The sequence below is a fragment of the Tetrao urogallus genome, assembly GCF_951394365.1.
Source record: "Tetrao urogallus genome assembly, chromosome: 7".
NCBI lineage: Eukaryota > Metazoa > Chordata > Aves > Galliformes > Phasianidae > Tetrao > Tetrao urogallus.
The window spans coordinates 2735995-2748226 of NC_136820.1; the positions used below are offsets into that span (position 1 = coordinate 2735995).

The 12232-nt window shown below is 40.0% G+C and overlaps 1 protein-coding gene across 1 annotated transcript; it reads right to left on the reverse strand.

The window, feature by feature from the left end:
* Nucleotides 1-3823: 3823 nt before the first annotated feature.
* RALA (RAS like proto-oncogene A) lies at nucleotides 3824-11961 on the reverse strand (the record flags this gene model as incomplete). The annotated part of the gene is made up of 4 exons (XM_079538386.1): nucleotides 3824-3946; nucleotides 7159-7333; nucleotides 10640-10848; nucleotides 11848-11961. The coding sequence occupies 4 exons, from the start codon at nucleotides 11959-11961 to the stop codon at nucleotides 3824-3826; spliced, it is 621 nt and encodes a 206-aa protein (XP_079394512.1).
* Nucleotides 11962-12232: the final 271 nt, after the last annotated feature.

Below are 12232 nucleotides of genomic sequence, written 5' to 3' on the forward strand. Positions count from 1 at the left end.
CATATTAAGTGAAGCAGAAATCAGGCAAAAAAACCCAAAACAAAACAAAACCAAAACAACCCTCAATATCGCAGAAGTGTTGCACAAATCAAAGCACGGACCCAACAAGCACCTGCACTGCACTTCATTGTTATGGGTCTGAGATGCAGCCACCACTGCTCTCGTTCTTCTCAGATTTGTCTTACATTATTCCCCTCTTAACTCCTCACAAGGGTGAGTTGTTCCAAACTCTTTTATTTTATACACAGTTTTGTCTGCACGAACAGGAGCCCACAGCAAAACTACAGCTATGCAGCTGCTTGAAGGCAGCTACAAAACCAGCAACTTCCATCTAGTAAGAAAATCCAGGATCTTGGTAGAAGGCAACCTTGTTTTGAATCAGTGATAGCAAACCACTCCAGTAACTGTGGAAAGCAGAACAAAAACCCTGCTAAGGTTTTTTCCAACAACGTAAGCTTTGGTATTTTTCCATTATACATGGAAGAAACAAAAGGTTAAGAAAAAAAAAAAAAAGACCCTAGCAAGCAGTACCAAAATTGGATCTTCTGAATATTCTCCCTAAATGGATTGTACCAGTGGTTAGTAAGATCCTGTGAAAATCAGAAGTCTCATCATGTGCCTGACCATGGGCAGATCTCAGAGTTTGAACTTTATTGACATAGAAGCTTCAGTCAGAAATATTCCAGTTTGGTCAATGTGTTTAGAACAAAAGTTAGCTTGAACTCTGCACTGACAGCATTGGTGCCTTTCCTACCACTCAGTGTTAGTAAAATGCAAAGTCAGAGTGGCAAAGCTCAGTATCCCCGAGAAGAACCCAAGATTATCAGTAAGCCAGTTTCATACATAGATAAAATATTCCTGCAGATTAATATGGCTGTAAGGCTCAGATACAGCTTGTGTGTTAGCGTACTACGACTGTCATTTGAACTTGCAGTGTTTATTCTCCGCACTGCACTGACGCTGATGTCCCTCTGAATGGGAAAGCACTTCCTGCACACCATGATGCTTTTTCAGAATCAAAGAAAACTGTTGCAAGTTGCCTTTGTTAACCTGTGCTCATCAGGAGGCTTCAGAAGCTACCAAACGGACCGCTGAGCCCTTACCCAATATTTTTGAAAGTCCCTTGGGTTTATAAAGCTCTAAAAGAAAAAAGTGAGTTAGCATAATTCAATATTAGTTTTGTACACAATGGAAGACAACTTTACAGCTTGGTATAAATCTGTCTGGCCTGCAGTTTTATAACACAGCAAATTACACAAAAGGTGGCAATAGGATTACCAGCATGTTAAGCTAACTGGGGAGTGAAATCCCATGGAAAGCTTTAATCCTGCCAATGTAAGAAAGCATCTTCGACTTCTTGGAGGAGAAAGAGGAGAGAAAATGCTTACTGAAGAAGCACTTTAAGCAGGTAAACCTAGCAGTTTCAGGCATAGAAGTAGGCTAAAGCATGAGTTCATGATGCAAATGGTTCACATACTGGATGACTCTCTCAGGATGTACCAAATCCTATTATACAGAGTTCAACTTATTTTCCCTGCAAGCTGGAGAAGCAAATTTACATCATCCCAGAAAATGCTAGAAGACACAGCTTCAGGAGCACTTTTTTTTTTTTTTTTTTCCCCTTAGATTTATACAGGATTTCCTTTAAAGAAAAAAAGCAACAAAAAAAATACAACCCATCAAAACAAAAAAAGCCAAACTCTTGCCATTCTTATGGAAAGGTCCTTCTGGAACACACTTACCTCAATTTTGTCTGTCTGCTTTCTGACATTCCCTGGTATAGCAAGCAGGGTCCAATTAGCACTGGATAGAAGGGAGCACATGCGTAGTCTCAGCTTTCACAAAGTGGATTTTTTAATCAGACTAATTAAATGTAATCTACAATTTTGTTTTGTTCGCATACACTAAAAAGACCTCTGGAATATTTCAGTTTAACTGCTTGACAACTGCTCTCCACTACAGCAAAGTGACATAACACACACGGTGCTCATCAATAAACACTGCACGAGTATTTAAAAAAAGTGGAAGTTTATTCATCTTTGAATGGCTCAAATAGCAAAGAAAAGGACAGGGTAAGGCATCAGCCAAGACAAGTTTCATATGTCTGGTGGCTTCATAACACCTCAGCTCCCAGCAGACAGATTCCAAAGCAAAGTCACAATGTTAGTGGTTAGACTCCCTGGCTAAGTAGACCAAAATGAGTACACAGGAAGGTGATGTCTGGCTCATTTGCCATAGTTACATGAGTAACTTTAATTCTGCACTTGGCAGTCTACTAACACACATACAAAATTCCTACTGATAAATATTTAACGTGACAAAGATAACTTCTAAGACTTGAGCCCCTAGAATGTCTGTTAGCATGAAAGTTAAATATTTGTTACCTAGTTTGCTTGAGCACATTTTAAACTGTCAGTTATAGGCTTACACATGTATAAAAAGTGTAACAGTTTGTGGAATTGATCCAGCCCCAGAGGAGTCCAAAACCCTCAAACGTTCTGGTATATTTTTAGTTAAGATGCAGCACACTCACTCATCACGTGCAGGTATTCCTGCTATTCTGAAGCAACTGAGGCAGTACATTTTGTTTGGGGATTTTGGATGTCCACGGTAGATGTTTCTGTATTGCAAAAGCATCTTTGATTGTTTAATATCAACATTAACTAGAAAAAGTAGCTACAATGTTCCCCATTTTAAAATCAACATAAAGTAGACTAAACAGTACAAAACCTGCAGCGAGCTTCAGCGTAACACACTGTGTTCCTGCAGCTGAGTGTCAGGAGCACAAAAGAAATTAACCGACGGCACTGGAATTTCCAGACAACATCTTAACTCAAAATACAGCAGCGCTACTGAATCAGCTCCACCCCACCCTACTCCAGGGAGTTAAAACCCAAGGAACACCTAGACAAACATCTACTCGCACAGGGAAGCTTCAAGGTATCAGTACGTTAAGTTCTAAGCAGCCATTCCAGGCTCGGATGTGCCACAGGCTTTTGACTTCCATCTTACACGTATTCTGACCTTTCAGCTATAAGATGCCATATAGTTCACCAAGCTACAGATGACTGAATATGCTCTGTATTATTCACAAAACCATAGGATGGCACACATCTGAAGAACAGACACCGCTAGCAGACAGCTAGTTAGCGAGATCATTCATGGAACTGCACTCTACTGAGAGGGCAGGCTCGCACTGATGCACAGGGAGAGTCTCCATGCAACAAGCTGAAAATACACCCTTGACTAAGCAACCTGCTATTTTAGGTTTTAAAATTAAGGCATGTTCAAATGCTTCAATGTAGAAGATTACATCACTCTTGTAGGTTAATCAGGTAATGCGGAGCATCGTAGAATCTTCCTCAGCACAACTGTTGGCATGTACATTATTCTTTCCTGATTTGCACAACTCCATGGCAAAACCACCTCCTGTTAGGTATCACGTTCACAACTGGAATTTTCAAGGCAACGAAAGACAAGACAAAGTGACAATTATCAATGATAAAAAAGTATGCTTTACAAGAAACCACAAAGTAATATTTCCCCCCGATTACTAATAAAGAAAAGACTCCCCATGAAACACTACATTCAGAAGAAATGTGAGAAGGTAGGCGATCATGAAATGGTTTGCTTCTCTTGAAGCCACATCAATCTTTTTCAGTGAATTTGACTTTCAGTGCAGCTCCAATTCATGCTTTTAGTGGTACATTACAATTTCCAACATGTTAGAGTAATTTCAGTCACTTGAGCCTTCAATGGCATGCTGATAAATTATGGTTTTTTATTAGTATGGTCAACGTAGGAAAGGAATTCGGGGTTTTGATTATAAAATGCAACATCTTTCTCTGATCCTCTTAGCTAGGCTTTTTCTTTTCTTCTTTCCATTCTTCTCTTTGCTGTCCTCCATTTTTCTGGCTCTAATTTCTCTCATCAAATCAAAAAACACCTGGAAAAGATGGAAGAACGTAAATGCCAAAACACCATCAGACCTCTGAGTTACTTCAGGTTATCACTGATGACATCTACTTCTGGTGGTGAGAATACAATCAGTTACACATCATCAGTCTGAGCAAACAAAGACTAACCCAAAAAATCTCTCACTGGTTTTCAAGGCCAAGTCCAGGCGATGCACATCTGCTTCTTTCATGGTACCTGTAGTTCAACTAGCTTCTGCTGTTTGCTTATGAACCTTGTCAGAAGAATTAAAGCAAGACTCATATCGCTATCTGGGGTTTTATTTTTTTCCCCATTTCCTATCTACATCTTACATCTTACCCTGAGGAGACTCAGGGAAATCAGTTTACATTTTGAGACTATTCAGTGATGAACTGCAAAGATTGAAGCACTGCTACCATTAGTTCTAGTAGCACACACTAAACATTTCACAGTCACTGTGCCCCACGATGCAAATCTAAACAAAAAGTGCAGAAAAAATGAATTAGCATTCCCTTTAAACACGGGTTATCAACCATACAACTACATCAGCTATTTTCAGATTAGGTATCTCAAAGTGTGCATAAACTTCATTATTATCAAGTAGGAAACAGAAGTTGGAGACGTATCAATGACTCATTTAAGAGAGGAAAGACTGTAAGCTAAGGCCTATGACAGGAGCCTTAAATTACTTCATTCATTAAGACAATCTTGCCTTAGAGAGGGCTACAGAAAAGAACTGTTTCATCTTTGTTATCATAGGAGATCATTTGAACAGTTCTAAAACTTCCCCACCAGGAAGACTCCCCTCCTGATCTGTCAGGGGGCTCGATCCATTTCAATGCAGCACAGACACTGCAAGGACTGGAAAACTCTTCCGTAAGAACACAGCAGGTATTTTTATCTGCAATCACACTAATCTCATATTGACTGCAGCAAAAGCATGAACTTCCATTACAGAGGATATGAGGAAAATCAATGCAACTACGTGTCTCCACCAAAAAATACAAGTGCCTTTAGGATACTACATGTTGAAATTGCTTGCTTTACTTAAACCCCTATTAATGGTATGCTGCAACTGTCAGCTTGCTTAAGCCTGGCACTGTATCACAGCATCTGGGATACGTAACCTAGTGTGAGAAAATCTTCCTTTGCTTACTGTTGTTACCAGAGTGAGTGAAAGCTCAAGCCCACCCTTCTGGAATTTAGAAAAGAACATTTTTTTATAGAATACTAACTTAAGTTCATATAATTAACCCTGTAACTTCAAATGCTTTAAGAAAACAAGTAACTAATACCTGGTATTCACTAGGGCCAACAAAGCCTCCTTGGGAGCAGCCCTGCTGAGAAGGACTTCAGGGTTCTGGTAGATAAAAGACCTAACAGCAGTGTGTGCTTGCAGCCCAGAAGGCCAATGGTATCTCCTGGGCTGCATCAAAAGAGGAGTGGCCAGCAGAGTGAGGGTGCCTTCCTACTCTGCTCTTGTGGGACCCCATCTTGAGCACCACATCCAGGTCCGGGGCCCACAGCTCAAGAAAGATGTGGACATTTTGAAACAGGTCCAGAGGGAGGCCATGAAGATGATCAAAGGGCCGGAGCATCTCTCTGAGGAAGAGAGGTTAAAGAAGCTGGGCTTATTCAGCCTAGAGAAGAGAAGAATCAGGGGAGAACTCACTGTGGCCTTTCAATACTTAAAGGGAGCTTATAAACAAGAGGGCAATCAACTTTTTACATGGGCAGACAGCGGTAGGACAAGGAGGAATGGTTTTAAACTAAAAGAAGGAAGAAGGATTAGATATCAGGGAGAAATTTTTTAACCAGAGGATGATGAGGTGCTGGAAAAGGTTGCCCAGAGAAGTTGCAGATGCCCGATCCCTGGAGGTGTTCACAGCCAGTTTGGATGGGCAGCCTGACCTAGTGCCCGATTTAACGGCTGGCAAACCTGCCTGTAGGAAGGGGATGGGAACCACATGATCTTTGAGGTCCCTTCCAACCCAAGCCATTCTATGACTCATTTACAGATCTTCAAATCAGAACTCTATGTAATACATATCAATCTGGGTCCGTAATGCCACCTGTTCCAAAAAGAAGCCTTGAGCTCTTTAGCAGCCTATCATGTGAATGCAAAAGTTATTGGTTATATATCTTAAAAATATTTACTTTTGCCCCCCTGCTGCTAAAGGATGATGAAACAGATTTGGACGACCTCAGAATTTCTGCAAGACTGAAACAGGTGGATGTTAACTGCAATTATGCACCAAAACTAAAAGCAACTGAACTGCTCTACATTTAATTGCCTTAATGTTCCCTGCAGAACAGCATGATATTTTTATTTCAGCAGTGAACAATCCATTTGTTCACAATGACAACTGACAGATGACAACAGTAAAGTTTAAGTTATTGCAAAACAGTACTCCTATTACTGCCTTATGCTTCAACTACTCATATGTAAGCATTTACATTAGAAAATTTCTGGGTCACCAAGTCTATCAAGAGGTCTGAAAGAAAAAAATCTGCACTTTAAACTAAGCTTCTCACTTTTGCCAGATACCTATTACTTTTTCAGTCTACAAGGCTGACAGCTATTCCAAATGCTGTGTTTCAAGAAGTCCTGCCTTCTCAAGATGCAAGTGAAATACTTAGAGATAATCAGTAATTTATCATCTTTGTGCTTTCTTATGACCTTCTGATCCAGGCTTTATCTCAAAAAGCTCTGGAGGCACTTCTGGGCCATTTAGAACCTAAAAGAGTAAATCCATTCTTCATCGACACAACACACAGGCACGTGGTTAGACGAGGGTAGACAGGATTCCAATCCCTCCCTTGGTTTTCTGAGCCATTTTACTCCTCAGACAGCATTCTCACTGTCTAGAAGCAGTTTTATCTTCCAGTTACAGAAAACACAAGAAGACAAGGCTAATACAATTGCCTCAGTAACTTTTTAACAATAAAAGGCCTTGTCTAATGACTTAACCCATCACAGTTTAGGATGTGATAGCTTGCTATGCCTATGCACGCTCACCATTTCACTGTTTCATATTAAGCAACTTAGTCATGCACTCATCACAAGCTACAGGAGAAAAGCATTTGTTTTAAGATCCACCCCTCCCAAGTAAAGAGGCTAAAATCACTTGAACGTGTAAGCTATGACCCATAGAAGACAAATATAAAGTAAAAACTGACAGATTGTTTTATTATTAGGTGAGTTACGAGGCAAGTCATTACCTTGTCAACATTGGCTCGTGTTTTTGCAGAAGTTTCCACATAGTTAACATTCCACTGGTCAGCTCTGTTTTTTGCTTCTTCTATAGAAACTTGCCTTTTATCTTCCAAATCTGATTTGTTACCTACTAGCAAAAAAGGAACATTCTCATCTTCTTTTACTCTTAAGATCTGCTCCCTAGAGAAAAATAGAAAAGCGAAAAATAAATTACTTTATGGAGTATTTTCTGGAGTACTGTTCTTAGAACACAAGAATAAGAATGCGGATTTAAACACTCCTCCATCCTATTCCTTTTATACTCACTCACTCTTTTTATGAAGCTTACATAGCAGCAACATCTTAAACCAAGACAGACTATTGGTCTTCCAGGAAGGAAGGAAGATGAATCAGTAACAGATTAAGCAAAGTAGAACAGGTGAGAATTTAAACTAATGAAGTTCTCCTTTTATTAAAGATATTACTTGACACTATTTCTCACTGCATTTTATTATTATTAGCAATCACATTTTTTAATATACCCAGACTACATTCTTACACTCAACTTTTTTTTTTTTGCGCCACTTTTAAAGCTGATGAAATTAAGTAATTAGGTAGTAAGCTTAACAAGAGAAAAATCTCCTTTCAGGAATCTTTCTGAAGTCACTTATATGCAGCCCCTACAAAGATCTTAATGCAGTTATAAGCCAGCGTAAGGATAACAAGTTGCACATACATCAGATGTTTAAGGAAAGATCCTGTCTGAACCACTCCAATGAAGAGTTTAAATTTATAAACAGAACCTACAGTATAAAGTACTACAAATGCTTTGGTACATCCATCTGAAGAACATTGCTCCTGGAAGACAAGCATTCTCTCTTTTGCCTCAGAAAGCTGTACAAAGTTAGCAATGAAATTTAGCCCTCCATCGTGGAACAGTTTCTGAAGATCAACAAGAACCACAAAGAACCACATTCCCTTTTCTGGCTGAGGTGAAGCCTATCAGCAGATTTCACGTAGAACAGAAAGAAAGTGGGAAGAGTCAACTGATCCTGTAACTATCCTTTGATTGGGCACACATCAGAATCCTCTTGTTGCTGTGAGATGTTTTCCTTTTTGTAGCATTTGGTTTTGTTGAGCTAGCTTCTCTTTTCTTTTAAACCAACAGATAGCATTGGAGGCAGCCTGTAACACCACATTCATCTCTCAGATGTAATTAAAGTAACATTCCTTCCCTCCCTGCTAAATAGAGCAAGTGTTGCACCTGTGCTTGCAGATATTAAGTAGCTTGAATAGCCAGTGGATTAGGATGAGTGAAAACAGGAGGATTCAGTGCAACAATAACAGAATCCCTTAGAATAAGACTTTCAGATAAAAGACGAGATATACCAGATTGAAGCCTAAGACTTAAATTCTCTGGAGCCTCTTCTCAAAGCAAGAACACATTTTATCAAATTGCCTTTCAAATATTTAAAAATGTAGTCCTAGCAGATGTGCCTTCTATTGGAAAAAAAATTACCTAAAAGAACGATGGCATTTCAGAGCCCCCTGGAAAACCCATCGAAGATAACGATAGTGAACAGCTCTGCTGATGCCACTCAAGGAGAACAAAATTCTATGGAAACACTAAAATGTCCAAATTCTTCTTTAGTCATTTTCTTTTGCATCCGTCTCTTAAGTGGTATCATCTCAGGCTAGTCAACAATGCCAAAGGTATTTTAACTGAACCTTTCAGGAGACACAGGGTATTTTTACACAGAGCAGGAAGAATGCAGTTGTTATGAGGCCTATTGTAGCACTTAGGCTTCAGTAGTTTCAAAAACAACTTGAAAAGCACTTTAAGAATTGTACTGGGCAGAGTTTTAATCTCTGCATCAAAGGGCTTTTTTTTCTTCCACTTCTTTCCTGTTTCAGCACACATACTGTCAACACTCACCCTGGCTTAAAAAACAGGAGCTCTTTCTAGATTCACAGAAGATGGAAGAGGGCCTCTGAAGAAGCCATTTTGCACTCCAGAGCTCAGCCATACTAACCAGCCCTCCAGGACTGCCATAAGTAGCATAAGCCTGTAAATCAGTCTGGGCTCCTCTCTCCCTCTTTAAAGACACAAATACATACACTCACATACTGAGAAAAGGAAACTAAGAAAAAAAACCAAACACACACCAGAAGGGGACAAGCTTTCTTTCTCCCCTCTCCATAACTCCTCCTCCACCCTTACAGAAGATTTTAAATGTATTCTATACTTAGTCCTAATTAACCTGAGCTATGATAGCATCTCTAAGAACACTTATTTCCACAAGATGCAGATCATTTCCTTTTATATTATCGCCCTCCAATTTTGCTTAACTTTGAACTGCTAAAATTTTGGGGGAGTGGTGACTTTTTTTTACTGTAATATTATATAGCAATGAGATTTTTTTTTTCTTTGTAGATACGTGGAGGGATGAGTGTTTTAAACAGGCTCTCAAGCAAATTTAAATACACATAATATGACCATTACAAGGGTCTTAATACCTTGCATGCTTGAAAAACACTTGAAGAATAAAGAAAACAACTGGCCTATTAAATCCTCATCCACACCTAGTTGACAAAGGAGAGAGGCTGTGGATGTGATCTACAAAGATTTTGTTAAAGCCTTTGACTCTGCCTCCCTCTGTACCCTCCTGCAGAAGCTAGCAGCCGTGCTTTGGACAGGTGCACCCTTTGCTGGCTAAATAAAACTGGTTGGAGGGCCAGACCCAGAGAGTGGTGGTGAATGGAGCTAAATCCAACTGGCGACCAGAACGAGTGACGTTCCAGAGCAGTGAGTGCTGGAGCCAGCCTTGTTTAATGTCTTTATTAACAATCTGGACAAGGAGATCGAGTGCACCCACAGTAAGTTTGCAGATGACATCAAGCTGGGAGGAAGAGTCGATCTTCCTGAGAGCTGGAAGGCGCCACAGAGGTGGCTGGATGAGCCGAGGCCTATCGCATGAGAACGAAAAGACCAGGTCCAGCATTTCAGTAACAGTAATCCCATGCATCACTACAGACTTGGAGCAGAGTGGCTGGCAAAAGCCACATGGGCCAAAAGGATTCAAGCATGTTAGTTGACAGCTGGCTGAATATGAACAAGCAGTGTGCGCCCAGGTGGCCAAGAAAGCAGTGGCATCTGGTTTGTAACAGACAGTGTAGTCAGCAGCATTAGGAGATGGCTGTCTGTCAGTACTCAGCACTGGAGAGGCTGCCTATTCACAAACATGATTCTTTGCACTGTAGTGTAAGTGTAAAGCAACACTGATTTACAAAAGGCATCTGCTCTGTTGCAGTCATCGCTTTGGCATTCAGAAGCAGAGCAGCAAAGATATCTGAAGTGGCACAAAGATAATAAAGGTATGGTTAGATATCTATTCAAAGTAACGTGACTACAGTCATGTATTCTGGACTACCAATGATACTGCAAAAAAAAAGAAATAAAATTGTAAGAACCTCACTATAATTACAATAACTTGCCTTGTAACCTACCTGAAATCCGCAGTAGCTGCAAATGACTCCAGCTCTGTAATAGAGAAAACGCAAAGAAAGCCTTCTCCACTTCGGAAGTAGTTGTCTCTAATTGCAGCATAGTCCTCCTGCCCTGCTGTGTCCAATATATCAATTTGGACCTCTTCCCCATCCAGAACCACCTTTTTCCTGTAGCTGTCAGCTTTGGTGGGCTCATAATCTTCTACAAACTAGAACCAAAAATGTTACTGTTTGAAAACCAGGTCTGCGCAGGGCAAATGCATCTATGTTCTTTATGGATATAACAAACATCTCACATGGTCACAATAATAAGCAAGGCCATGTATTTAGACTACATGAAATACTCAAGTTATTCAACACAGCTAAAAGCAGGCTCCCCATCAACCCAAACCACTTACAGGATTTTATTTTTTTCAGCCATTACAAGGAAATTTTAAAAGGAACTGAAAAACACCAGTGGCCGTGCACCAAGTATCTACTTTTGGTTAGCACAGCATCTGGCTGCATTTCATTATAGTATCAGACATTTCTGAGTATATTTAATATCGATTTTTAAGGGACACTGAAGGCATAGCTTCCATTTCTTAGTCAAAAAGAATGACTTCCACTGACAAAAAAAAAGTAGGGAAATGAGAAAAGATTTTTTTTTCTTCTTTAACAGCAACATAAAAAAAGGAAAAAAATTGGTCACCTCAAGCATCAAGCAACTTCCTGAAGCAAAGAAGCTTTGAGTTTCAGTACTGAAGCTTTAACAGGTCTAGTAGCCAATGTGAACATATACTCTTAAGGAGCAAGCTCTACAATCACTAATTGCCTAAAAATCAAGGGGGAGGGAAAAAAAGGCATACTTACATATTGACAGGTGTCTCTAAAGGAAAAAACTCAGAATTTCAAAGTCAGTTTGGGTTGGAAGGGACCTTAAAAAGCCCACCCTGTTCCAATCCCCACGCTGAGGGCAGGGACGCCTCCCAATAAACTAGGTTGCCCGTGGCCCCATTCAACCTGGCCTTGAACACTTGCAGGGATGAGGTGCCCACACTCTGGACAGCCTGTGTCAGTGCAAAAATATTTGTGCTCAATTTAATAGTTGACATTTGTACATCATATACATTTAGACCTTTCCAGAAAATAACTGTACCTATTAATGCTTAAGTAACAACACTACATAACAGACGTCACACGGGATAATTTATAGGGGACATTCTTACCTCATCATACATAAACTGTAGTGTTAAAGCAGATTTTCCTACACCACCACTTCCCACCATGATGACTTTATGTAAAGCCAGCGAATTCTGCCCCTTAGGCTTATTTGCTGCCATCTTTGGATTACAGAAAATTCACAGGTATAAAACGAAAACCTAGAAGAAAAAACATCACTTCATTAGTTCTCCCCTTCCCACATGCAGCGTTTTAAATGCATTCATTTCAAATCCCTGCACAGCTCAGATTTAGAGATATTTAGGTTTCAGTTCTGTTACCTTCACTGAAAACCACTTCTTACTGGAAATCATTCTGCAAATTACAACAAGCTCATCTTTCTTTTTTTTTGGTGGCAAGAAAGCCATCACCACCTGCAAAGGGCACAGGTTC